This window comes from Loxodonta africana, chromosome 19 (genome assembly GCF_030014295.1).
Source record: "Loxodonta africana isolate mLoxAfr1 chromosome 19, mLoxAfr1.hap2, whole genome shotgun sequence".
Lineage (NCBI taxonomy): Eukaryota > Metazoa > Chordata > Mammalia > Proboscidea > Elephantidae > Loxodonta > Loxodonta africana.
Genome location: NC_087360.1, coordinates 58162393 through 58190215, shown reverse-complemented (window position 1 = coordinate 58190215; position 27823 = coordinate 58162393). Strand labels below are relative to the sequence as shown.

The window sequence follows — 27823 nt, the reverse complement described above, 5'->3', positions numbered from 1 at the left end:
TTCACCTAATTTGGACATGTTATCCAGAGGGACCAGTCCCTGGAGAAGGGCATCATGCTTGGTAAAGTACAGGGTGGATGTAAAAGAGGAAGACCCTCAATGAGATGGATTGACACAGTGGCTGCAACAATGGTCTCAAACATAGCAACAATCATGAAGATGGTGCAGGACTGGCAGTGTTTCGTTCTGTTGTGCATAGGGTCGCTATGAGTGAGAACTGACTTGAGGGCACCTAGTAACAACAAAGTTTAGAAGTAGGAGATGGTCTTCTCCCAGGCAGAGGGTGAAGTGTGTGCAGAGGCAGGGAGGTGCATCTAGGTTCTGGTGAGAGATTCGGTGTGGCAGTGGCTGATTGTGAAGAGAGGAGATGAGGCTAGGCTGTGAAGAACCTAACATACCACACTAAGGAAATTCTCTTTTTTGGTCTATATGCAACAGAAAGTCATTGGAGATTTTTAAGTTTGAAAATGGGATGATCTAATTTGCTTTTTAGGAAGATAGTGCTGATGGTAGTGTGGAGCTGGGTTGTACTGGGGAGACAGGGGAAGCGAGAGATCACTTAGGAATCAGCTGTAATTGATGCTGGTGAGAAGGTCCAATTTAAGGCGGTGGTGCAGTGACAATGAGAACCAAGGAAAGGATGGATTCTGAAATTGAATCATGTGATGGGGGAAGTGGGGCTGAGTAGGAGGGAGGACTTGAGGATAACTCTGACATTTCTAATTTGGCCAATTGGGCAAATAGTGGTGGCACTGTAGACAGAGAATTCAGGATGAAAAGCAAGTGGGGACAGGGGCAGGATAACAGTTTGCCATGAGAAAAACTATTCAAATAATCAAGTATTTTCTGGATATCTAATTTTTTTTTAAAGCAACAATGATACCAAAGTCAATTGATTGCTCATTTATGTGCCAGATATCTTTCTATTTTTTAATGGTACAGTTTTAATTTTTTTTAAATATACATAACACAACATTTGCCAATTCAACACTATTATATACACAATTCAGCAATATCAATTACATTAATCATATTGGGCAACCCTCACCAGTGTCCATTGTCAAGTTTCCCATCGCCATAAATATATACTCAATGCTTCCTAAACAATGCTTCCTCCTCTCTCCTGCCCCTGGTAACCACTAAGAAACTTTGGTCTCTCCACATTTGCTTATTCTAGACATTTCATATAAGTAGGATCATACAATATTTGTCCTCTTGATTTTATATTTCAAGATGTCACCTTGAAGACTAAGAAGTACAGCCAAAATGCTCTTTAGAAGCAAGGATGATGAGATCACATCCCATGTAGTTTGGGCATGTTATCAGGAGGGATCAGTCCCTGGAGAAGAACATCATGGTTGGTAGGTAGAGGGTCAGCGAAAAAAGAGGAAAGACCCTCAGTGAGACGGATTGACATAGTGGCTGCAACAATGGGCTCAAGCATAACAACAATCGTCAGGATGGCGCTAGACTGGGCAGTGTTTCTTTCTGTTGTATATAGGGTCACTATGAGTTGGAACCGACTCGATGGCACCTAACATAGCAACCCTATAGGACAGAGTAGAACTGCCCCCACGGAGTTTGCAAGGAGCGCTGAGTGGATTCAAACTGCTGACCTTTTGGTTAGCAGCCGTAGCACTTAACCACTACGCCACCAGGGTTTCCTTAACAACATCAGATAAGTAATTATCTAATACTGAAGTATGAAATCAACCACCATTTCTTCCATGATGTTGTCAATTTTGCGTCCCAGAAACAGAGGAGAACGGACACCAGACACTAGAAGTTTACAAACAGGATGGAACAAGACTGAGGAGCAGACTTCTTTCTCTCCGTCTGTCTCTCTCCGTCTCTCTCGGCACTGAAAGAGCGTGGGCTTTGGAGTCAAGCAGACCTGACAGACCTGATCTGAACACCAGGCTGGCTCCCACAGCCCCCATATATCCCTTTGCCTGCCATGGCACTTACAAAACTCTAATCTAATGGTCTACTTATTTGTCTCTACAACTAGATTATAAACTCTGTAAGGGCAAAGTGGTAGCTAATTTATCTTTGTAATCCCATGCTTTGAGTACCTGGTACATAATATAGCTCCATAAATTTTTATGGGACTAATAAATGCACGAATAGATGATTTTATAAGGAACTGCAAAACTGGCAATACCTACCCCCTAACGACTATATTTTGAGGATCAAATGTGTCAATACACAATACAATGTGTATAGCACAATAACTGGCATTCATAAAACTCTGATGTCAGTTTCCCATCCAATTTCCAGGCCAGAACATTCCTTCATCACATAAACTTTAGTACCTAGCTTAATGCATGGTCCTACATGGATGGCATCCTGTCAATAGATGTTTGTTCAATATAACTTATCAAAGAACAGCTCCCCTAACCTGAGGCCTCATTTTACAACACAACTACTGTTTCTACTTCTCCAAAAAAGCCAAGGCAATTTTGAGGAAAGAAGGAAACTCTTGTGGTGTAGTGGTTAAGTGCTACGGCTGCTAACCAAAGGGTCAGGAGTTTAAATCCGCCAGGCACTCCTTGGAAACTCTATGGGGCAATTCTACTCTGACCTATAGGGTCGCTGTGAGTCGGAATCAAGTCAACGGCACTGGTTTTGGTTTGGTTTTAGGTATGTGAAATACTTCCTGGAAATTGACTTTTGGTGTATTTTCAAATCTGCCAAGGCTGCTTGCCTGTTAATAATCCCAGTGTTCCTCAGCTAGGGTGCCAACCACAGAAGTGAGATGCCTCTGTGGCAGCATTTACCACCACAATCCTGTACCTCAATTATATGGGGGTTAGAGATGATGGGGCAGTGGGACAGGATAACAGGGGCAAGTAGGGTAGAGAGTTAGGTTTTAAAACTATTTCTGCTTGAAAGGCATTTTGTCTGCTCTGGCCACTGAAGTTCAAACACAGGCTGCAGCAGCAAAGGACTTGCAGAACCCACTCAAACCACCACCCCTTGAACTGCACTTTGAATTGTGATTGCCATACCTAAGGAGACACTACCATTGCCATCAAATCCACTCCACCCATGGCGACCCCATGTGTGTCAGAGTAGAACTGTACTCCATAGGGTTTTCAGTGGCTGATTTTTCGGAAGTAGATCTCCAACCCTTTCTTCCAAGTTGTGTCTGGGTCGGCTCGAACCCCCAACCTTTCAGTTAGCAGCTGAGCACATTAACCGTTTGTACCACCCGGGGACTCCAAAAGAGACACTGTAGGCTACTTTAGACACAGAACAAAGGAAGCCCTCACAAGCAGTTTTGGCCAAGAGGCTGCCATGTTGATGCCCCCTGGCAAGGATGTATGGGTTCAACTGGAAATCTCAGGTTGAGCCTCTTAGTTCATAGTGAGGACATGGGCCAAAGGAACACTGAAATGGAGCAATCTTGACTGAGCTTAGAGGAAAAGAAAATTCCCCAAAAGAAATTGCTAAAGGGCTTAATTTCAGCACAGTAGATTTGATTCCACTCTCTCAGTGACTCACAACCCAGATATATGTTTGAGAGCCCACACCTGTATCCTCCAGAATTACAGCTGCTGTAGTTCAGGTCAAAGGCAGAGTGTCAAGACGATGACTAATAGTCACCTAGGAATGGAAATTTTTTTATTTGTTATGGCGTCTGTGTCGTGACTAGTTTGATTTCCCATAAATTTTGCTTTTCTTAAACAAAAAAATCAAAGTAACTGAAACAAAGTGTTTGGCAGAATCTCACAGGAAATGTTAAATGAAAAAAAAAAAAAGATGAGAAAGGGCATGTTGATGAGAGTAGACAAAGATTGCAGAATGTAATAATCCTGGAGCCAATGCAAACATTACCATTTAGTTACCTGAGGTCAGAAGGTAAAGCAAACCACTCGCTGAGGAGTAGGTTATCAGATGCCTTGCAGTTTACCTGACGGCGTGGGGGCAACATTGGAGACAACCTGGAACCAGGAAAACTGGGCTCTAGCCTCTCTCATTAACTGTGTGGCCTTGGGTAGGTCTTGTCACCTCTCGGCCTCACTTTCTCATGATCTTGAGGGCCTCTTCAGACCAGTTTTTGGAGAGTCTATGATGGGGTCTGACCTGGCCGCCGCGTTGCATAATTCCAGGAAGCCCCACTGACACTGTATTCTATGTAAGTGGTGGCCCTTTGGAGTTGTGCAACATGGTGGTGCTGAGACCCTCCTTCTTTAGTAGCAATAGCCTCCAAAGCCTCCTGACTCCACTCCCAGCTTCTGGCTGGGAGCAACACCAGTATCTCTGAGCCTTTCTTCCCCAAGGATAAGCAGTGCTTTCTTTGTGTATAAACTTAGATGCTATTGTTTGTGATATGATAAATCCTAAATGCTTTGTCCAGCCTACCCCATTCCTGGGCCGCCTCCACAGTCCTCTCTGCCACGTAATCTCTGACATACTCAGGTTACACAAAACACCAGGCAGATGGCAGCAGATGCTATGCGAAGACAAGACACAGGAACTCTTAGGTTGTCTTAACGTGTATTAGTTGAAAAACGTAGTGATGCTCTTCATTTGTTCAATTCAGGAATCGGTGAGTTAAGAGGCCATGAGTGTGTTTGTGTGGACAAGTGTCAGTATTTCTCTGTCCCTGTGATGTGGTATCATTTCACAGATACCATTGTGTGTCCAGCAGAATTTTACAGATGATGTATGGGACATTTTGGTGTGTGTATCTTGGAGCTCTGGTGGCACAGTGGTAAGGAGCTACGACTGCTAACCAAAAGGTCAGCAGTTCGAATCCACCAGCTGCTCCTTAGAAACCCTGTGGGGCAGTTCTACTCTGTCCTATAGGGTCGCTATGAGTCAGAATTGACTTGAGAGCAGTGGGTTTAGTTTTCTTTTTTTTTGGTGTATGTTTTTAATTTTCCTTGGTGTGTGTTTTTTTAACTGAATTATTACTGATGTTTCTAGAGTAGTTTAAGATTAACTTCTTCAGGCCATTTCAACCTTATGACTGTGGAATTCTCTCATACGATGCAAGAACTTAGACAGCAAGGGATATTTCACAGAGTTCATTTTGTTTTATTCTCTTTACCGACAATAATTTTTTTAAATTGAGGTGAAATTTACGTAACATAAAATTAACCACATTAAAGTGAATAACTCAGTAAGAGGCATTAAGTATGTTCACAATGTCGTCTAACCACCAGACTGACTGTAATTTAATAGTAAACACAGTACAGAAAGGTGGGAGGTATTAGGAGGACAGAAACCTAAAAAGCTGAGTGGAGTCTTGTCTCCATTCTTTTCCACGAAATTCACTGTCTTTCTTTCACAACTTTGTCTCATATTTTTTTCATCATTTAATTCTCTTCTGCCTCAGTTTATTTCCCTTTCTCTTCTTATTTTTCTCGTTACATCCTGATATTTAATCCCAACTATTCTCTTTTCCCTCAATCCAAATGTCTTCTCGATGTTAAAGATGTTGTGGGATGTTCAGAGCCTGAAGGGAATGTTGGACTAATGGTCAGGTCTGCGTCTGTCACCTTGTGGCTGCTCTCTGTGTGGCGGCAGTGGCCTCTATCTATAGGTTTATGATTTGAGGTGTCTCCAGGCACCTAATCTAGGGCCTTTCTCTAGTACCCTGTAAGTGGGAGGCTGGAAGTGTGGAAGGAGAGCAGAGTGAAGACCCACCGCGACAGGCTCCACGCCAAGCTCTGTGGCCAGTTCTCTGCTTATTTGACACTCCCGGTTCCTCTCCTTCCCCAATTCCTAGGGCTCCTGGACAATTTCTCTGTAAGTTATGCTTTGTACCCAAACACATTTGCTCTCCCTGTGCACATTTTCCAAAAGCAGCGCCTTTTTTTTTTTTCAAACTCTGAAAAAGTCAGAGAAAGAATCATTTTGCTGTGCTCACTCTCGATAGGACAGCTTGAGTACTCTTCTGTATACAAGAAAAATCTCAGAGCCCGAAATGCTTGCTCTTTCTGGGTCTCTGCAGCAGCTCCTGGGACCCTTTCTTTGTCAGGTTTTCCTTATCTTCATATTGCTGTCTGGCCCAAAGACCCTGCAGGTGGGTCTAGGAGGTGTCTCCTGTCAGGCCTGAGTCTGCGTATGACTTTGAGGTGCAGAGAGTGGACATTATGCGTTGGTTCAATACATTCTAGGAAGCCTATTTCAGGCAAGGAGCAAGCAAACAGGAATTCTACTAGCCTTCAGCCTTTTTTTTTTTTTCAGCCACTTCCCTAGGGACAAAACAGGTTCTGCCTTTTTTGGTCTGGACACTAAGATTCAGATCAAACTGGATCTGATTCTTTATCCTCAAAGTAGGGGGTAAATCTCATTGCATTAGGAGCCCCCAAACCTACCTGCTGCTTGAATCCCAACTCAGAAAAAGCAAACTTTAAAAAATTAGTGGCTCTCCATGACCTCCGCACACATGGCCTCTGGACAGCCCCTACTGGAGAACAGCGTCTGCACACCTTGAATTTCCCTGCTTTTCCCTCCAGGAAACCCTGCTGGCATAGCAGTTAAGTGCTATAGCTGTGAACCAAAGGGTTGGCAGTTCAAATCCACCAGGCGCTCCTTGGAATCTCTATGGGGCAGTTCTACTCTGTCCTATAGGGTCACTATAGTCGGAATTGACTCCACAGCACTGGGTTTGGTTTTTTTGGTTTTTCCTCCAGGGACATTGGTGGTTCCACGGTAGTATTCTTGCCTTCCATGCAGGAAACCCAGGTTCGATTCCCAGCCAATGAATGTAACATGCAGGCACCACCTTCTATTAGTGGAGGTTTGCTTGTTGCTATGAAGCTTCCAGATTAAGCTGCAATAGGAAGAAAAGCCTGGGAATCTACTTCCAGAAAATCAGCCAGTGAAAACCCTATGGATCACAGTGGTCCGATTTGCAACCAACCACGGGGGATGGTGCAGGACCTGGAAGCATTTCGTTCAGCTGGGTTTGGAATCACCATGAGTCAAGGGCCGACTTCATGTCAGCTAACACCAACAATCCTGGCCAGGGTGGAGAGGCACCTTGAAGGTTCCGGCCTACTTTCTTTAGTGTCCCCTATGAAAGAACCCCAGAAATATCTTCCCCGTTAGAGTTACCACAGTCCCTATACTTCCCCTGCAGAGCAAGTCTTCCTCTAGTTGCTCCATTTTTTGGATGTTGTGATGTAGCTGACTCACTGGGTATGACTTGGCTTCTCTGTCTTCCAGGCTCCTACTCCGGGTGCAGGCCGAGCCTCCTCAGGACCTTGGCCAAAGAAAGCTATCTGTGTATGAAGGCTTCCTCTGGAGAGCCGCATTGGAAGAGGAATCTACTTCTGAGGAATCTCCATTTTAAAAATGAAGAAACTGAGGCTCAAAGAGGTCAAATAATTCACCTAGGGTCACATGGTTAGTGAGTTGCAGACCTAGGACTTTAACATAATTTATCTGGCTCTAAGGTTTACACTTTCCTTTATACCACATGATACAGCTCGCTAACTGAAGTCCATTCCCGAACATATCCAGCCTGCTTATCACAGCTATATACTTAGGAAAAAAAAAAAATAGAAGGGAACTACTTTTCATTTTTTTGCTATTTTTTCCATGGCATATCACTGTAGAAGCATGTTACTTTCTTTTCTCCCTAAATTATCCTTTACGTAAATGGAATTATAGTGATTCACAAGGAAGTGGTTAAGATGAAATAATTTGCAGGTTGGATCAGTCAGACTACACATATCACTTTGACAAAATTGGTTTCCCTGTGAAGACGCCTTGCAAATATTATTGACATTAAACTTAGAATCTGACCTTAGTAGGGAGGCCCTAGGCACACAGTTAACTGTAATTCATAACCATGCTCACAACCTTATGAAGAACCTGGATGAGGCTCCTGGGGAGTAAGGGCTTGAAGGAATAGGGTCCTTGTGTCTCTGAAGCCCCGTGTGGCCCAACAGATATAGTTTTTCTTTTACCTTGTTTCCTTGCTCCCCCTTGTGGTTCAGTGTGGAGTGAGCACTCAGAAGGTCCAAGGTGAATTCTATGTTCACCATTCCGGAAGCATCTCCCTTCTGGTGGAAATTCCCCAGAGAACAGCCCTTCCCATCTCATAAATCTAGGTACTTCCCCACCTATTAAAGTGAGCTTAACTTCTCAGTTATAAAGGAAACCCACTTTCATTTTAGAAATTCTGGAAAATACAGAGAAGCCTGAAGAAGGAAAGAAAAGTCACATATATTCTGACCCAGCTGTGGTAAAAAAAAAAAAAAAAAAATTTTTTTTTTTTTTAGTCACTGCTAAATTTTAGTAGAAGTCCAGCTCCCGCAGAGGTAAACAGTGATGCTATGCTTATTATTCCCTTGCTTTTTCCTGAAGTGAAATTACAACGCACACACGCACATACACCCACACACAACCAGGATTACACTGTATGTATACTTTTGTTTCCTTTCTCTCTCTTTCCCAGAATATAACATTAAGAGCTCTATCCCCAGAACATCAAAAATTATTAGAACACATTTTACTGGCTGTACTGAAATCTAGAATATGGGTGGATTTTAAGTTATTTGGGGCCCTGGTGGCGCAGTGGTTACGAGCTATGGCTACTGACCAAAAGGTGAGTAGTTCAAATTCACCAGTTGCTTCTTGGAACTCTATGGGGCAGTTCTACAGGGTTGCTATGAGTTGGAATTGACTCGATGGCAACGGGTTTAGTTTTTGGTTTTTACTGTTTATTTAATGAACCCCCTGTATTGGCCATTTAGGTTGCTTTTTTATTTTTCAAAAAAAGAAAAGAACTTTTCTTTTTTTTTGCTACTATAAACCATTCAGGAGCTCTGGTGGGATAGTGGTTAAGAGCTCGGGTGCTAACTAAAACGTCAGCAGTTCGAATCCACAAGCTGCTCCTTGGAAACCCTATGGAGCCAGTTCTACTCTGACCTATAGAGTCACTATGAGTCGGAATTGACTCGACGGCAAAGGGGTTTTTTTTTTTTTTTTGGATAAACCATTCCAGCTGTTCAAGATGTCTTTGCACAAATCTATGGTTTTTTCCTTGAGGTGAGTTCCTAGATATGGAATTCCAGGATTAAAAGTATGATGTCTTTGATCATTCTGTCCCTCTGCTCTGGAAGCCATTCTCTTGTGCCCACCTGAACCACTGCAAGCTGTCACTTCCTCTAAAAAGCCTTCAGTTGCCTCCCCAGGCTTAGGTAATGTGCTTTCCCCCAGAGTCTCTGTGCTCTGCTGCCTCCTTGTAAAGGCCCAGGGGCTTGGCTTGCTGCCACCTTCTCTTCAAAGATGCACTCCTCATCAGAGTTTTTGGGGTCCTTGGCCTTGAAAACAAGCAAGTAGTACCCTTTTCTTTAACGAAACAGAGAATTAAATAACACTTTTGTTTTCAAAGTCTTATAATATCTCTACACTTACGGTAGTCGAACTATCAAATCTTCACAGAAGGGTCCCTGTTCTCAGTCCCCCCACCACTACCATTTCTGGGTAAAACTATACTAACTTTCTGTTATTTTCTCTCAAAAAACTAATGTACATAGATCAGCAGGCTATCTTTTTTTATTGTGCTTTATGTGAAAGTTTACAAGTCAGCCTCTCATTAAAAAACTCATACACAGCTTGCTATGTACTCCTAGCTTCTCTTCCCCTCTCCTCTCCACCCTGTATTCCCCATGTCCATTCAACCATCTCCTGTCCCGCCTCCCCCCACCTTCTCATCTCGCTTGCAGACAGGAGCTGCCCACATAGCCTCATGGGTCTACTTGAGCCAAGAAGCTCACCCTCACCAGTATTACTTTCTGTCTTATAGTCCAGTTCAATCCCTGTCTGAAGTGTTGGCTTTGGGAATGGTTCCAGTCTTGAGCTAACAAAGGGTCTGGGGACCATGACCTCAGGGGTCTCTCTAGTCTCAGTCAGACCATTAAGTCTGGTCTTTTTATGAGAATTTGAGATCTGCATCCCATTGTTTTTCTGCTCCATCTGGGATTCTCTGTTGTGTTCCCTGTCAGGGCAGTCATCGGTTGTAGTCGGGCACCATCTAGTTCTTCTGGTCTCAGGCTGATATAGTCTCTGGTTTATGTGGCCCTTTCTGTCTCTGGGGCTCATCTTTACCTTATGTCTTTGGTGTTCTTCATTCTCTTTTGTCTAGGTGGGTTGAGACCAATTGATGCATCTTAGATGGCTGCTTACTAGTGTTTAAGACCCCAGACACGACTCACCAGAGTGGGATGCAGAATGTTTTCTTAATACATTTCTTTATGCCAACTGACCTAGATGTCCCCTGAAACCATGGTCCCTAAACCCCCATCCCTGCTACTCTGGCCTTTGAAGCATTCGGTTGTATTCAGGAAACTTCTTTGCTTTTGGTTTAGTCCAGTTGTTCAGCAGGCTATCTTGACTCAGGAGGGTAACCTGAATGGGGAACCTGCTCATGAGGTTCGCCATGGGCCTCTGGACCCGCACAGCAGTGATGTCGTGAGGTGTTTCCTCATACCTCACCTTGGAGCATACATAGCAAGCACTTAGCAAATGTCTCTCAAATGAAAAAATTTAAAGTCCTTTCTCTGCTCTATAATGCTGTAATTCTATAGATTTTATAGGAGAAGAATACCATGTTATTGTGATTTGGACTGAGAGTCCTATCTACACTTCTGAAGAGTTTACATCCAGTGGAGGTGGGGGAAATGAGAACTGGCTTTAGTTCTCTGATTTAGATTTGTTTTCCTTGTTATAATTTTATGTATATCTACTCCTGTTTCTTCTGTGTGGTAAATATACATGTAACAAAACATTTGCCATTTCACCATTCTTCACATGTACAGTTCAGTGACATTCTATTCATCATCAGTTGTGCAAGCATCATCATCTGTTTCCTAATTTTTCCATCACCCTTAACAGAAGCTCAGTGTCCTGTAAGCAATGAGTCCTCTTTTCCCTCCTACCCACCTCTGGTAACCACTCATAAACTTAGGTCTGTATACACACCTATTCTGGATATTTCATGTAAGTAGAATCATGCAATATTTGTCCTTTTGTGACTGACATGTTTCACTCAGTATGATGTTTTCAAGGTTCATTCATGTTGTAGCACATATTAGAACTTCATTTATCTTCATGGCTGAGTACTATTCCAGTGTATGTATGTAACACATTTTGTTTATCCATTCATCTGTTAATGGGCATGTAGGTGGTTTCCATCTTTTTGCTATTGCAAATAGTGCTGCAATGAACACTGGGGTAACTGTATCTGTTTGGTTTTTGTTTGCAATTCTTTTGGGTAAAAACTATACCTTGAAGTGGAATTACTGGCTCGTAGGAACTGCCAAAATGTTTTCCACAGTGCTGTACCATTTCTGGTGCAGTTTTTGAGGTGACTAAGGCCAAAGTCTTGATATGGACATTGAGCGTTTAATCTGCAACCCACTAAACTGACAGCGCCAGAAGGACGGGAAACAAAGGAAGGATGCTCTCCTGCAGCAGCACTGGTTTCTTTCGCAGTTTCTTTTACCACCTTCCTGTTTCAGGCGTTGCGAAAGAGAGCAAGTCTCTCTGGATGATGCGAGATGACGGTTGTCAGGTCTTTTCAGAAGAAAGACTTTTGGGTAACAGAAGATGAAGAAAGGAATGTTGCCAAATTCCTGCTCAAAGTGCTGTTTATAGCCTTTAATGGCCAGCTGTATCCAACGAAGGCTAGCGCTGAGCCAAAGCATAGGCTGGAATTGTGGCTCCGGTGAACAGGTCTCCTGTGTATGCATAAATATGGGTTTTGCCTCTATAGCTTTTAAACTCTCATAGCATATTAATTTTCAACAGTTTTATTAACTAATGAATATTTTCCATATGCCAGGTGGATTACATGCTACAGGTTCATTATTTCATTTAATACCCATTACAATCCTCTGAGGTATATATTACTTAGTTCTGTTTCTCTTATGAGGAAACTGAAGCATAGAGAGATTTAAGTTGCTTGCCCAAAAGCACAGATTTGGCACAGTTGAGGCACAAGCCCAGCCTCTTTTGACTCCAGTACTCATTTTGTTCAGCTTATTAGGTTATACTGCTTTGCTTACGGCCTTTATCATATTCTGCCTCATTCAGCAGTTATTTGTCCAAGTCTTAGATAATGAGTCCTTTGGGAGCGTTTATCTTTTTTATCTGTGATTAACTTTAAAGACTAATCATATCTGCCTATTGACTAAAGCAGCAACCTGGTGTTGGGGACTGAGCCTCACAGACTTTGTAGGTGTTTTTCTCCTCAACTTTTTATTTTGAAAATTAAAACTCACTGAAAAGTTTCAAGAATAGTGCAACAAACACCTGTATATATCTCTCACCTAGATTCCCCAGTTGTTAACATTTTGTCACATTTGCTCGCTGTCACTCTCTTCTTTTGAACCATTTAAGTTAGTTGCAGACCCATGCTATTTTACTCCTAAAGGCTTCAGGGTGTATCTCCTAAAAACAAGAGTATTTCCACATTACCACAACACAATTATCCTCAGAAAATCTTGCATTGTTACAATATTAATACACAGTCTATATTCAAAGCTCCCCAATTGTCCCAATAATGCCCCTTACTGCTGTTTTTTTTTTTTTTTAATTGTTTTTATCTAGAGTCCAATTTAGGATCACACATTGCCTTTAGTGTCATGTCTTTTGTTTCTTTTAATCTAGAACAATCCACTACCCTTTTTCTTACAATTTCATGAAATCTCCATTTTTTAAGAGACGGGGCAGTTGTTTTGCAGAATGTTCCTGAATTTGATTTGTCCAATTGTTTCCTCATGAATATGCCACCTACCCACCACTTACCCTTGAAAACTCTTTGGGGGCAGTTCTACTCTGTCCTGTAGGGTCGCTATGAGTTGGAATCCACTCAACAGCAGTGGGTTCGGTTTTGGTTTGGTTTGGCAAGAATACTACCTTTGTGTCCTCTGGGCGTCCTACGCTGGCGATGTTTAGTTTGATCCATTGATTAAGGGTGATTTCCATGGTGTTTTTTTTAAAAGTAACCCTTACTTTCTGTAATTTAGTAAATAATCTCTGGGGCGACACTCACAAACAGTACGAATATTCTCAACAGTTAGCATCCATTGATAATTTTCGCCTGAACCAGTTCTCACTATGGTGGCTCCAAACGGTGGTTTTGTTTCTATAATTTCTTCTACATTCATTGGCTTGGTATCTTAGACAAAGAAGGGTCGCCCCACCCCACCTTGAATTGGAATCTGTATTTGTGTGATCTTCAAGAAATCACTTGCGCCCTTGGAACCTATGTTTTCTCATCCTTAAGATGAGATGACCTAAGGGTCACATTCTTGAATTCTGGTCCGTCTGAGATGAAATTCCCATGAAGACCTGCAACGGCATCCGCCCAGGAATGAAACGGGCTGGATCTGACGCATCAGACCCGAGCATCCATCAGTCTTCCCACCTGCCCCCGCCGCGGCCCTCCCATGGTAACAGTGAGGGGCAGCCTCCGGGCGTTCTCGCGAGAGGAGCCCCTGCCCGGGCCACAGTGCGGTCTGCCGCGTGTGCCCCCCCGCCCCCAGCCACCTGCGCGCTGGGCCCTCCTGCGCACGCGCTCACACGGAGCCGGACAGTTGGCCGCGTTTGTTCGCCCCAGCTGTTCCTCTCCCCCGCCCAGATCGGCGGTGAGCGAACCCCGCCGGCCACCACGGCGCAAACGCGGGGCGGCAGAAGGTGGGGCGCGCAGGCGCCGCGGGGGGAGTGAGGTCGCGCAGGCGCGGACGGCGTTGGTGGGGAGAAGACCTTCTGCGCTGTTGCCCTCGCCGAGCCGAGACGGGCCCTCTGGCTGGAGGTGAGAGGAGCCGAGGCCGCCGGCCGGCGCGACTGGCGGAGGGGCCGGGGGGCCGCGGGTGGCGACAGAGCAGGGAACCCGGCGAGGGACTGACCTAACGGAGGGTTCAGGAGGGACGGAGCAGTCTAACGGGGCGCGGGAGCGGCGCGGGCCGGCCGGGCAGCAGGGGCAGAGGGGGCGCTGCGCTCCGCCGGGGACCTTGCTCCGCCTGTCGCCTCAGGTGATGGAGCCTGGCGGTGAGAGGAGCTGCTGCGAGCGCGGAGCGTCGACCTTCCCTTCGGCGGTGTCGGGACCGGGCTTGCTTTCTAGGCGTCAGGCTAGGATTGATGTTTGGGGAAGTTGGATTCTGGAATCCCAAACCCGCTCCCCCGTTTCCAGCCCCCTTTCTGGAATTGTTATCAAACATCGGGAGCTCTTCGCTCCTTGAGGCCAAAGGAAGGACGCTGCACGTGCAATTTAAACAGAAACGAGGAACAAAAGGAGCTCTTGGCTGACTGTCAAGTTAGGAATTGTGTAAAGCAGTATTACCCAGTTAACGCCTTTCCCCCGGTCTGCATCGAGGGCAACACCGCTATATTGTGCTTATCTACAAAAAATAAGTGCATTTGTGGAGCGGATAGAAATATGTGATCGCACTGTGGAGTAACATGAAGCCTTCTGGTTTTTTGCTTGATCATACCAGCAGTGCGTTTCCCATCAGAATCGTGGGACTGAAAAAGTCACCTAAAAATAGGCAGAATTGACATCAGTAGGTGAACTAAACCTGCTATGCGGCTTTTGCAGAATACCTGGCAGTGGCTTTGAAAAAAATAATAAAGGAAAATACTAAAAGGTTGTAAATAGCTTCTCTATATATGGGTGCTTCTGAACATTTTCCCTTCTTGGCAGTTAGAAGAAAAGCCAGAATGTAAAGCCTTAACATTTCTGAATATGTAGGGCCTGCTTTTCTATATTTCCCAAATTGTGATGATAAAGAGTAATAACGTCACTTTGGAAATAATGTAAATTGATCATTTGAGTACAAAAGCGGTTGAATTGTAAATAATTACTCTGGAGGTGAACTCTGAAATCTTGTAGCTTCTGAGCAAAGTCTTAAGACCATGTGAGTCAGTACATTTATACGATATGTGTAAAATCTTCCTCATAACTTTATATCATGATGTCTGTCATTTCACTGGTTTAGGTTATGGGACAAGGTGTAAATAAATTCACAGTTGAGAGGTGCAATATAAGTGTATGTCATGTTCTTCAGGTATGATGGTATAGGCAGAAGCTTAGCAGAAGGCCAGATTAAGAGCTAGGCTAAATATAAATGAATATGGTTTGACTATGTGTAGATGGTGTAGGCATGGGAATTGCAAAGGCTACCTGGTGTTCTGAACTTTTTCATGGTATAGTCATCGAGGTAATGTGGCTACTTGAGGTGGTTCTGTAATTTGTTAGATATGGCTTTGGAGTTTGCAACAACAGAACCTGTTGCAGGAAAAAAATTTCCAGCGTACAAAGAGTATAAAGGAGTGGTATGTTCTGAAATGTTGATAGCTTCTGAGAATTTGTTGGGAGGGTCATATTGGTGGTAGAAAAGCTGGCTGAATACTAAGCAGGCAAGATGAAAAGTCAAGGCACCTTGGATTTTTGAAGGCTTTAGCTTTGTAGTTTACACCAATTTTTGGTAAACAGATTATGTAGGTAGAATCCATCCTATTTCTGGTTAATAGGTATGATTGCAGCGCTGCATTTTAAGAAGCGCTTTGAGAGGGGGTGTATTCTGGGTGAATACATTTCAGTTAGTATGGTGGTTTCTTATTTTAAGAACTGAATTTCAGAGAAGCAAAAATGTGAACCCTAAGGATTTTCTTTGCATCTATTGTTACAGTTCCTTAAAATATTTACCTTGTTGCCCTGTATTGCTCTTTGGCTTTTATCACAGCCTGAGAAAGGTTTTTCTAAGTGAATTTGGCATATTTTTTAAAAAATGAGAAGTCCAGTTTAACAAAGCATCTCCTTCAGCCTGTGAGAACTTGTTTTTCTCTGATGCACTCAGAAAGATGACCTCTGTGACTCTCATGGGAAAACCTTTTCTTCTCCAGTGTTCTGGAAAGTTCTTTTGTGAGGACAGAATGCCTTCTCTTAACTTCAGTTGTCTTAGAGTATAAGCATTAATGATGCAAAGGAAGAGAAAACTGTATACTTCTCCCAGGATGAAATGTTGAAAAACTGTGGGTGAATAAATACTCAGTGGTTATTTTTATTCCTTTGTCCCATTTTTCTTTATAAGATATGTGTAACACACCGACTTACTGTGACCTAGGGAAGGCTGCCAAGGATGTCTTCAACAAAGGATATGGTAAGTAATGCTATTGTAAATTTCCATCTTTGGGGTGTAAGGATTAGTGATTTAAGGAGATAACTATTAGGTTATTAGACTTGATTTTTTTAAAGGTAGAGTCCTTTATTGTTGTTGTTAGGTGCCGTTGAATTGATTTTGACTCATAGCAGCCCTGTGTGACAGAGTAGCACTGCCCATAGCGTTTTTTAGGCTGTAATCTTTAAGGCGGAGCCCTGGTGGTTAAAGAGCTTGGCTGCTAACCAAAAGGCCAGCAGTTCGAATTCACCAGCCGCTCCTTGGAAACCCTGTGGGGCAGATCTACTCTGACCTGTAGGGTTGTATGAGTTGGAATTGACTAGACAGCAGTGGGGTTTTTTTGTTTTAAACTTTAAGGAGGGTCCCTGGTGGTGCAGTGGTTAAGCGGTCAGCCTAGCAATTGGCAGTAGATCCTGTGGGGCAGTTCTCCTATGTCATATATGGTTGTTATGAGTTGGAATCGATTTGATGGCAATGGATTTTGTTTTTTGTTTTGGAATCTTTAAGGGAGCAGATCACCAGGTCTTTCTCCCATGGAGCTGCTGGGTGGGTTCAGACTGCTAGCCTCTAAGGTTAGCAGCTGAGTGTTGTGCTACCAGGGCTCCTTTAGAGCCCTTAGAACCATTAAAATCAAGTGTGTATATATATATATATGTGTGTGTGTGTGTGTATGTGCGTATAAAATGTTATTGATAAGATAAAATAATATAAATCTATAATATCTATATCTCCTCTGGCTAGCCTTGTGGACAATTAAAACAGGGGTGCTTTTTCCCTGTCCAAATAATGGCAGTGTTTTTATGAGAGTAAAGACACAACTTTTGACTTCCTTCGAGTAATATATATTCATTGATCCTAAATGCACATTTATTTTTAGTTTTTTAAAACTTAATATTTAAACTCTTAATTTTTATGCTGAACACATTTGATTTCTTCTTAACCAGTATTGTTAATTTATATTTTAAACTTGTGTGTATATCAGCATAATATCTTCTAGAAATATTGGTTCTTGGAATAATGCATATTGTTTTCATTCATTTTTAACTTATATTTTTAAAGTATGTGTTTATTCATTTTGGAGGGCTTAAAAAATATACTTAAATTGCCTGGTTGTAAATTCAGTTCATTACAGAATTCTCAGCTAATGAAAATACTATGTATTTTCTATATGGAAAATATTGCAGTCTATTTTCTTAATTTCTGAGTTGCAAAATTGGACTGGATGTCACATTTTGTACATTACTGTGTTTTTGTGTGTGTGTCTAGGGTTTGGCATGGTCAAAATCGACCTAAAAACCAAGTCTTGTAGTGGAGTGGTGAGTACCTATTATTCTTTTAATAGATGTAATGTAATTAAAGAAACCCATTTAAAAACCATTATCACGCTTGTTATGTGAAACAGTGTACTTTTGGCACTAGGCTGGGTTCCCTGCAGATTTGTCCTACTCTCATGTTTCAGCGAGCGTCCTTACTCAGCCATTTAAACCCATAGATGATCGGGTTGAATTTGATGGGATTTTAGGTGTTCGTTTTAAGAGTATTCTGAGTCTTACTCCCGGAAAACATAAAATACATATTTTTTGACCTTTGACATATCTTTATACTTTTCTGAATATGCATATGGACACTAGAAATTTTACTTCCATTATAATGAATTCATGCAAGATTTTTTTTTATAATTTATTTTGTTGTTGAGAATATACACAGCAGTACCCCAGTTCTACAGTTTGTACATGTACAATTCAATGACATCGATTACATTCTTCGAGTTGTGTAAGCATTCTCACTCTCCATTTCCGAGTTGTTTCTCTCCCATTAACATAAACTCACTGTCCCCTAAGGTTCCTATCTAATCTTTCAAGCCACTGTTGTCAGTTTGATCCCATAGAGATAAACCTTGCTGCTGCTGTGTTATTGGTAGGTGCCATAGAGTCAGTTCCTACTCAGTGACCCCATGCACAACAGAAAGAAACACTGCTTGGATCTGTGCCATCCTCACAGTCGTCGTTATATGTGAGCCCATCGTTGCAGCCGCTATGTGAGTCTGTCTCGTCGAGGCTCTTCCTCTTTTTCGCTGACCCTCCCCTCTACCAAGCATGAAGTCCTTCTCCAGGGACTAGTCCTTCCTGGTAACGTGTCCAAAGTATATGAGGGGAAGTCTCACTGTCCTGGCTTCTAATGAGCATTCTGGCCGTACTTTTTCCATGGATAGATCTTAAGAGAGTATAAGGCCCAAGGCAGACATTCTTTACTAGTTAAGCTAAACTATTGTTTGATTTTAAGAAGACTTCAGGGGATATATTTGGTTTACATTTTAAAGATTATTTTAGGACAGTAGTTTCAGAGGTCTATGCAAATTTTAATGCCCTTTTACAAAAAACAATATGAATCTGTGTCCCTTCATGATTAATTGAAATAAATGTTAGAAGTAAAGTGCGTGTAGGAGACTCTGCAGTTTTACTGATATTTATAAAGGCGTTTTTTGGTGGAAGTTAACACAGTAAAGGTACGTTGACACATTTCCAAAGGGTTCTTAACCAGAGCTTTCGTTCAACAGATGTCAGCAAACAGATTTACTTGATATTCACCTTATTCTCTAATTTCTTCTCATTGACTGCATCATTTTTACCATTTACGTATTCAAACCAGTGCACATTTTATTTCTGGATAGCTGTTCAGTTAGATGGTCAAGAGGCACATGGAATTCTTACGACACTTTGACAAAATCCTGGTTTGTCACTACATTCTTTCCCTAAACCAGACCCCATAGGGTTCCCAAGGAGTGGCTGGTAGATTCAAACCGCTGACCATTTTGGTTAGCAGCTGAGCTCTGAACTGCTGCACCACCAGGGCTCCAGGTTTCTCTAGTGGTAACAAACGTGTGCACCAATGGAATCCTCACTAAGAGGATCCTTGGTGGCGGAGTGGTTAAAGTGCTCAGCTGCTAACCGTAAGGTCAACAGTTTGAACCCACCAGCCGCTCTGGGGCGAAAGCTGTGGCAGTCGGCTGTCATAAAGATTACAGCCTTGGAAGCCCTGTGGCGCAGCCCTGCTCTGTCCTGTAGGGTCGCTGTGAGTCAGGGTTGACTTGGTGGCAATGGAATGGTATCCTCACTAGGATGGGCGCGTTGTAGGGTTCTGTTAAAATAGGAAAATTATACTCACATTGAATATAGTTTCAGAACTTGTTCAGGTTTGGTCCCTGTTGCAAAAGTCATCAGTTAAACCATTTTCTCTCCCTTTCATGCTGCTGTTGTTTGGGAATATTCATTCAGATGGTAAGGAAACAAAGCATATTTGTGTGCTTGCTTTCGTGGCTGCTTTTGGTATCTGGTATCAATTTAAGATAGATTTCACCAATTGCTTCAAATTTCTTAGATTGTATCTTGATAATTTTTATTACATGCTGTCTAGTTAACAGTAGTATTTTTACAGTGGTTTGTTGCTTACTGGCATTTAGTGTAGAGCTATACATGTAATATGCATGTTATAAATGTATTTTGCACTTGTTTGACCTAAATTATGGAATAAGACAAAAAGTGGAGCAATTGGGAGCCTGGAATTCAACTTACAAAAATTCTGGCCTTCTCTAACATTTGTACCCCTGGTATTTTAGAATTTTCGTAGAATTTCAAACTAAGAAATGACAATAATAATAAGGAAGAAATGTGGAATAAATACTGTTACCTAAATTTTTTGCATAAAATTCCCATAACACCAAAATTAATGTTCATATTTGCTGTAGTTGTCAAGTTTGTGAAGGTAAATGTAAAAGAAAAAAAAAAAGACTGGGTAGTAGGATTTTCTAAAGGAAACTTGTCGGAAACTTGTCACATTAAAAGAATCGTGTGAACTGTTAAACATGACTGATGTTTTGTATCATTTTTACTAAGGCCTTGCCCTAAATGTGCAGCATGATACTCAGTTTTAAAACTTTCTGTCTCCTGCTGATAAACAGATCATAATTTCCCAGTTGTTTCATCAGCGTGTGCAACTAGAGCCACGTATTTGTTAAAGGGAGGTTTCACATTGCAGGCAGTAAAACAGAACAGGCTGGGGTTGGCAGTAGCTCAGAGATGTTCCTTAAAAACAAAGTCAGTCAGGATGGGTTTTTTTTTTTTCCCCTTGACAGTTCATAGATAGATAGTGACAGGTGTTGACTGTTTCCCCCCCTAGAAGGAGATCTGTTTCTAATTGTTGGTTGTCATATGACTGAAGGGAAACTTAACTAGCAGGGCGAATGTAATTCAAGGCATTTACAGTAACTGTTTGATAGAAAGCACCCTAAAAGGTAGACTGGGTGAGATGAGGAAAAGAGAAATTCCATTCCATGTAACATTCCATTTTACTGTGAAAAATGGGCAGATACTTTCAAATATTGAAACTGTTTGTGCTGAAAGCTTTACAGATAGTCTAGTAGACAGCAGCAATAAAGTTTTGACCCTACTAAAGCAGGGGGTGGGGGTGCTTCTAGTGTTTTGGGATTTTTAAGGACTTTTAGTTTTAAATTAACTAATAGTTTGAAAGGTGTGATAGAGAACCGATAATCTTTCAGATCATGGAAGTAAACTGTTTAAGGTTCAATATTTTTGTCTTTTTAGTTAAGACATTTATTTTTAGTAAAGATCTACTCTTTTAAAGTAGAGAATTTAAGTTTTCAATTTACTAAGAGAGTATAAGGAACAGGAATTATCAGACAGGTGGAGTAATGGAAAGATCTAAAATTGGTTAACCATGTAAAGATCTAAAACTGGTTAACCTTTGCATTTCGGTTGTAGAGAAAGAAGGAAAGTCGGAAATAAGTTGCCATGATAAAGAGTAAATTGTATTGGTTTCTGATGCATCCAGCACTACTTTCTGAACTGAACTTTTTGTTTGTTTGAAATTTGCTGAGCTAATTTTAAGTTAATGACTTTTTCTTGCTCACCAGGAATTTTCTACTTCTGGTCATGCTTACACTGATACAGGGAAAGCATCAGGCAACCTAGAGACCAAGTATAAGGTCTGTAGCTATGGACTTACCTTCACCCAGAAATGGAACACAGACAATACTCTTGGGACAGAAATCTCTTTGGAGAATAAGGTAAGAGAAAGCACTCGGATTTATTTGTAGGTTAAATATGTTTTACAGAAGCTGTGATGACCAAACTGGACGAGATGTCACAGCATATCCGTCTGTGGCCTGATTTGCCATGTCTTATTATTCCTAAAAAGTAAGACTTTGTGAATACACTAATTATCACACTGCGCCTTTGTTCTGTGTTTTGTTTCTGTGTCCTCTGTTTTGTTATTGTTGCAAAATTGGCCCCACCGAGAAATGTTTCTAAAATTCTGTGATGTTTTCAAAGGCAAAGTCTATCAGCAAGTATTTGTCAAGTGCCTGCTGTGTACAGAGCACTGTTTTTTGAGCTGTGTCAATATGTACATTATTACGTATAGATACAATATACATGTATGTTGTTGTTTTTGGTGTTAGGTTAGGTGCTGTGGAGGAGACACTGCTCAGTCCTGCACCACCCTCACAACTGTTGTTATGTTTGAGCCTATTTTTGCAGCCAGTGTGTCAGGCCATCTCGTTAAGGGTCTTCCTGTTTTTCGCTGACCCTCTACGTTACCAGGAAGCCCTGGTGGTAAAGTGGTTAAGAGTTCTGCAGCTAACCAAAAGGTCAGCAGTTCGAACCCATCAGGCGCTCCTTGGAAACCCTATGGGGCAGCTCTACTCTGTCTTATAGGGTAGCTGTGAGTCGGAATCAACTCGATGGCAGTGGGTTTGGTTTTTGGTTTTCTCCTTTACCAAGCATGATGTCCTTCTCCAGGGACTGGTCCCTCCTGATAACATGTCCAAAATATATATATAGCTAAATAAATTACTTAGGTTGGCTTGTTAAACGTCAGGTTATCTCATTATAACAATTTCAAGACAGTAACAAGAATATTGTGTTGGAATTGTATTGTTTTTGTACTGTAATTTATGTTATTTTTTTTATCATAGGACTTGACCTATAAATTTCAACCTGTCTTTTGGTAGGAGAATCATGATGAAGGCGGAGGGCCAGGGGAAAGGGGAGGTCGGGGAGGTAATTTAATATGTAATATAATACTTTAGTGTGTGACTTCCTTTAATGACTTTCTCTTTTTGTTAGGAAATGAGGGGAAACTTTAGAATTGGTCTCTTGAGTTGAAAAAAGAGTTGAAAATCACTAATTTGTTAATTTTAAATCTTTATTTTTCAGTTGGCTGAAGGGTTGAAACTGACTCTTGATACCATATTTGTACCGAACACAGGGTAATTATCTAAACCCTACTTTCTGAAATAATTTTGTAGCCTGAAGGGGATAGAGAGCTTTCAAATAAGGAGTTACAATTTAAAGCGTAGAGGCAGGAAGAGCTTAGGAGGCTGCTGTTAGGAATACTGGAGGCCTGGTACATGTAGTAAAGATAAAGGAAGACTTGCTTGAGGCAGGATGAAATTGAAATTTGAAAATTGAAAAGATGAACAGAAATTTATAAGTCTCTTCCAAAGGGGCACATAATAGGAAAAGTTTAGGAGCTAGAAGAGTCTGAGACCATAGACATTTCTTAAACTGTATTCTAAAGATTCCTGGATGTAGCGTTCTGCTGAGAAGTTAATTTCTTAAGAAAAGAGTATAATCTCCGTGCTCTGGAACACCATACTGGTAATTCTGCTCTTGGTTTGCTTTCTTTGCCCCTATTACTCTCCTGACTTCTGGGCTTCAGTTTCCTCACCTATAAAATGGGTATAATGTTGCTTCCTGTCTGCCTCATAGGGGCCGCTGTTAGCCCGGCTGAATACAAAGTGGCATTTCTTTCAGCTGTAACAGCAGATTGTGTCCTTTCTGCTGCACACCTCACTTATCTTCAGGACAAATGTTCTCATAAGAGGCCTCTTTGGGAGAGGAGATTGACTGTTAACTAATTCATTGTTTTTAGTATTGTCCTTCAAAAAAGTACACTTCTCTCCATAACAGGTTAATGATTTAGAAGTGTGTTGGGTGTTAGCCTTTTGTGACATTTGGGCATTTGGAAACATTTAAAGAGATTTGGTTTCTCACATGGCCATATATGTTTATCTTTACATTATTAGTTTGGCACTGAAGTACCTTTTTCCTCCTTGTACTTTAGTTCATGCCTTGATGAAATTAGTGATGAAGTATCCTATCATTTGAATTTGACCAGTACATACATTTGTGACTCTAGCAAAATTGTATTTGTAGAGTTAAGTCATTTGAAGCTTTTACTCTGCATGTGCAGTCTACCAGAATAATACTTAAACTGGGGCAATAGGATCTTCCCGTAAAGATGGCTGAACAGTAGTACAAACTCACGTCGTTTTCATTTTGTTGTTTTTTACAGAAAGAAGAGTGGGAAGTTGAAGGCCTCCTATAAACGGGATTGTTTCAGTGTTGGCAGTAGTGTTGATATAGATTTTTCTGGACCAACCATCTATGGCTGGGCTGTGTTGGCCTTTGAAGGTTGGCTTGCTGGCTATCAGATGAGTTTTGACACAGCCAAATCCAAACTGTCACAGAATAATTTTGCCCTGGGTTATAAGGCTGCAGATTTCCAGCTGCACACTCACGTGTGAGTGTTTATCATTTATCCCTTCGTTAGTGCCGTCTCCCTGAAAAATGGTAGCCCTTAGTGTGTAGAGAAGGTTAGAAGTGATGGCGCTCGCATCTAATATGCCTTGGCGGACAGCCAACCTCACTGCACTGTGTTCATAGTCAGCAAAACATTGCAAGGAGGTTAGGTGTGCTTGGTGCATAGTGCTGCGCTGCTGGTAGTTACGGGCATCGCAGCCTTTACCCCCGACTTCAGAGAAGCTCTCCAATCTATAGAACCACGGGGATGGAGAGAACCTAGGGCATGGGTTACCGCCTGATACGAGGGTTCCTATGGAGATGTTCCTGCTTTCTCTGGCGTCCTCATCTTGGCAGTGCCTGGAAGCAGGTTTGTTCAGATAACCAAGAATAGCACTGAATCAATCTGAGCGTCCTGGAACATCCCCAGTAATTCTCTGGAGGGTTTCCCGTACCCTTGGTCAGAACCCAGTTCCCCTCGTGCATTTAGAAGTAGCAGGAGTTCTTAAAGCAGTCCTGAGATTCCATTATGCAGGCTGCACCTTGTTGGCTGAATGAATTTGAATTTTTAAGTTGTATTTTATGTCTTGGCCTACTGGGTACTACTGCTCTCAACCAAAAAAACCAAACCAAACCCATTGCCATCAAGTTGATTCCGACTCATAGCGACCCTATAGGACAGAGTAGAACTGCCCCCATAGAGTTTCCAAGGAGTGCCTGGTGGATTTGACCTTTTGGTTAGCAGCCATAGCATTTAACCACTACACTAGCAGGGTTTCCACTACTGCTCTACCAGGAAGAAGAAGCAAAGGGTGAGCTACGTGTTTTTGAAGTTTTACCGACAGCTCTCTGTGAGACATTCTAATTTAGTGGTATAGACGGGCATTGATATTGATGAAGCAGTAGTGTCAGGAAAACTGTAAAAAACTCCGCTTAAATGCTGGGATGCTTTGAAGCCATACTGTATGTACTTCTCTGGAGCAGTGCATTCTAGGTATTATAATGCTAGAAGTGTGTTATAAATGAAATCCAGGATGGCTTTACTCCTGTACTTTGTTTCTCTGCGGTTTTTTATTCATTTGTTTTTTGCATAATTTTTATTGACTTCCACTCTGAAGTTTCTGAATTTCTATGAAAATCTCAGAGATTCATAGGTCATATTTGCCTGAGGTGTCTGCCTCTGTGCATAATTGAATTGTGTCCGAGAAATTTGTGTTACATGGAGGACCCAAGTAAATGAAGCAGTTGTTACCACATTCAAATTAGGCAGTTATAAAAAACAAATGCATTGAGTTGTCTTTTTAGTAGTCATTTATGCTAGAAGTTGGCTGAAATTTGTAGTTGCAATACGGGAGCCTTGTTTAGATAGTCTTAGAATTTGTTTCCATATCATGAGAACAGTATGAATTAGATATTTGTACCTTTTTGCTGTTTCTTGAAAACAGGAATGATGGCACTGAATTTGGAGGTTCTATCTACCAGAAGGTTAATGAGAAGATTGAAACTTCAATAAACCTTGCCTGGACAGCTGGCAGTAACAACACCCGTTTTGGCATTGCTGCGAAATACAAGTTGGATTGTAGAACTTCTCTGTCTGTAAGAATGGGCTGCCAGAGTGGATCTGTTCTTGGGTTTCCATCTAAGCTGTAAACGAATGTGGTGATATGGTGTAGTTTTCATGTTCTTTATTAACTTTAATGAGCTAGCTCTTGTGTAGTGAAAGAGTATTACACTTGAAGTCAGGAAATGTGGGTTTTCGTCCCAGCTCCTCCAGTATTTGGCTGTTGTCTGACCTTTTCAAGTAATTTTATCTCTTTGGCCTCAAAATTTCCTTATCTGTAAATTCGTGGGATTTGAGTATTATCCCTTTGCTGTTAGTTCTTATTAATAATAACACTAATTGAGCACTTAAATTTCAGGTATTGTGCTAAGGGCTTTTCAGGTATTATCTCATTTATTCCTCACTACTACTCTGTGTGGCGAATAGTATTATCCTCATCCCCATTTTACAGACTGAGGCTCAGAGAGGTCAGATAACTTGCCCAGAGTCACCCATTAAGTACAGTGCCATAGATGTGAACTCAGATATGTTTGTTACCAGAATCTGTGCTCTAACCGTTGTCAGAGGTTATAAACTGGCATAAAGAACTCAACGATTAGGGCTGTTTGACTGTGCAGTGTTTTTGAAAAATTTGTTTGAGGCCTTCAAGCATGCATTCTCAAGGTCTCCACCATCCCTGCCACTCCCGACTGACTTCTTAAAGATTTATCTTTTGTTTATTAAAATTCAGTTTCAGTAATTTTATTGGCCCTAACATGTTCTACCTTTGGAAACCTGATGCATGAAGTGATGGTTGTATTGGACTTGCCTATCAAATTGACTATTTTCTGTTTCTATCCTGTCTCCAAACCTTAGGCTAAAGTAAACAACGCCAGCCTGATTGGACTTGGTTATACTCAGACCCTTCGACCAGGCAAGTAAAGGAATTAATAACAGTGGGATTGGAGTAAAAATAGATAAATAATGAAAATAATTTTCACTGTAGGTCGATTCAGACCATGCTGTAACATTTGGCTGTTCAGAAAGAAAGTAAAACTGATCACAAACTTGTGATTAAAAAATATTTATGTGTGTCTAACTGTCATTTTGGTTGCTCTGCCTTATTAGTTTGGTTAATCATTTACTGTTCTTAACTCTGAACTCCAAATGAAGTTTGCCATGATCATGTGTTATTCATTGCAGATCAGATGATTATAGATAACCCTGAGTAGATTTAAAGAGCCCAGGTGGTGCAGTAGTTAAGTGCTCACGGAAAGGTCAGCAATCTGAACCCACCAGCCGCTTTGCGGGCGAAAGATGCAGCGGTTTGCTTCAGTAAAGAAGACAGCCTTGGAAACCCTATGGGGCAGTTGCATTCTGTTCTAAAGGGTTGCAATGAGTTGGACTTGATTGACGGCATTGTGTTTGGTTTTTGGCTTGGTGGCGCAGTGGTTAAGTGCTCAGCTGCTAACTGGAAGGTCGGCAGTTTGAACCTACCAGCACCTCCACCGGAGAAAAGACCTAGTGATCTGTTCCTGTAAAGATTACAGCCTAAGAAACCCTATGAGGCAGTTCTACTCTGTCATATAGTGTTGCTGTGAGTTGGAATCTACTTGATGGCGCACAACAACAACATTGTGTAGATTTAGTAATAGCTGTAGCCTTTTAACTCTTATACCCAACAATAATCCATGCCATTGATGCCATCCATCCTTTCTAGAAAATTTAGATCTGATTGTAATACTTGTTATAAGTGACTGTGGTGTTTTCTTCTTTCTAGGAGTCAAACTGACCCTATCAGCTTTAATTGATGGAAAGAACTTCAATGCAGGAGGTCACAAAGTTGGGTTGGGATTTGAACTAGAAGCTTAACGTGGTTTTGAGTAAAGCAGCAGGTCTGGCCCTGGAGGCGAAGAGTAATCAACCCACTATGTTTTGGCCTTAAAATTCTTCTGTGAAATTTCAAAAGTGTGAACTTTTTATTCTTCCAAAGAATCGTACTCCTCCCACGCTGAAGTCTAGAGATTGCAGGTCCATCCCAAGGGAGGTACTTGAAGACATGCATGGAAGTTGTCATGTTTGTGCCACGTTTCAGTTCAGTTCCTCAGTGTTACTTTAAATGTGTTCCTCTGCGACAGTGTAGTGTCTTGTTATAAAGGAAATGACCCCATCCTCAGGTTTGTATATCACGTCCTGCATGTCCCACACCACTTTTTCATGACCTTTTAATATATTGGTCTCTGTGCTGTAGTGGAATCTTTGGTTTTTGCATCAGAGTAAAATAAATCCATCACATTTTTCCTCATAAGACTTGCAAGAGTGGTTTTCTTATATTTGGTGTGTTTTAATTTGTTTTGAAAAATAATAGGTGGAATTTGCATGTAGAAATGATATGTCTAAAGTAGTCAGGGAGTCAAAATAATACTCTATTTCCCTTACGTTGTTGCTTGTCCCTTCTGCTTTTGTTTACCTCCCTTGTTTATTGCTCTCATGCAGTCAGGCAGAGGGGTGAAGCAGTTTTATTCTGCTGG

The 27823-nt window shown here is 41.6% G+C and overlaps 1 protein-coding gene across 1 annotated transcript; it reads left to right on the top strand.

Moving 5' to 3' along the window:
• Positions 1 to 13662: 13662 nt before the first annotated feature.
• VDAC3 (voltage dependent anion channel 3) lies at positions 13663 to 27600 on the top strand. The gene is made up of 9 exons (XM_003412502.4): positions 13663 to 13786; positions 16065 to 16133; positions 17418 to 17467; positions 21082 to 21234; positions 22385 to 22437; positions 23526 to 23753; positions 25198 to 25348; positions 26169 to 26226; positions 27073 to 27600. The coding sequence occupies exons 2-9, from the start codon at positions 16067 to 16069 to the stop codon at positions 27162 to 27164; spliced, it is 852 nt and encodes a 283-aa protein (XP_003412550.1). The 5' UTR covers positions 13663 to 13786; positions 16065 to 16066; the 3' UTR covers positions 27165 to 27600.
• The last annotated feature ends 223 nt before the right edge of the window (positions 27601 to 27823 follow it).

Bases quoted from the DNA above. Each gene is read 5' to 3' on its own strand.
- VDAC3 (XM_003412502.4), top strand. From the start codon at position 16,067: ATGTGTAACACACCGACTTACTGTGACCTAGGGAAGGCTGCCAAGGAT. The intron at 17,468-21,081 runs GTGAGTACCTAT...CTTGCTCACCAG, and splicing joins CCAAGTCTTGTAGTGGAGTG to GAATTTTCTACTTCTGGTCA. The intron at 26,227-27,072 runs GCAAGTAAAGGA...TCTTCTTTCTAG, and splicing joins TACTCAGACCCTTCGACCAG to GAGTCAAACTGACCCTATCA.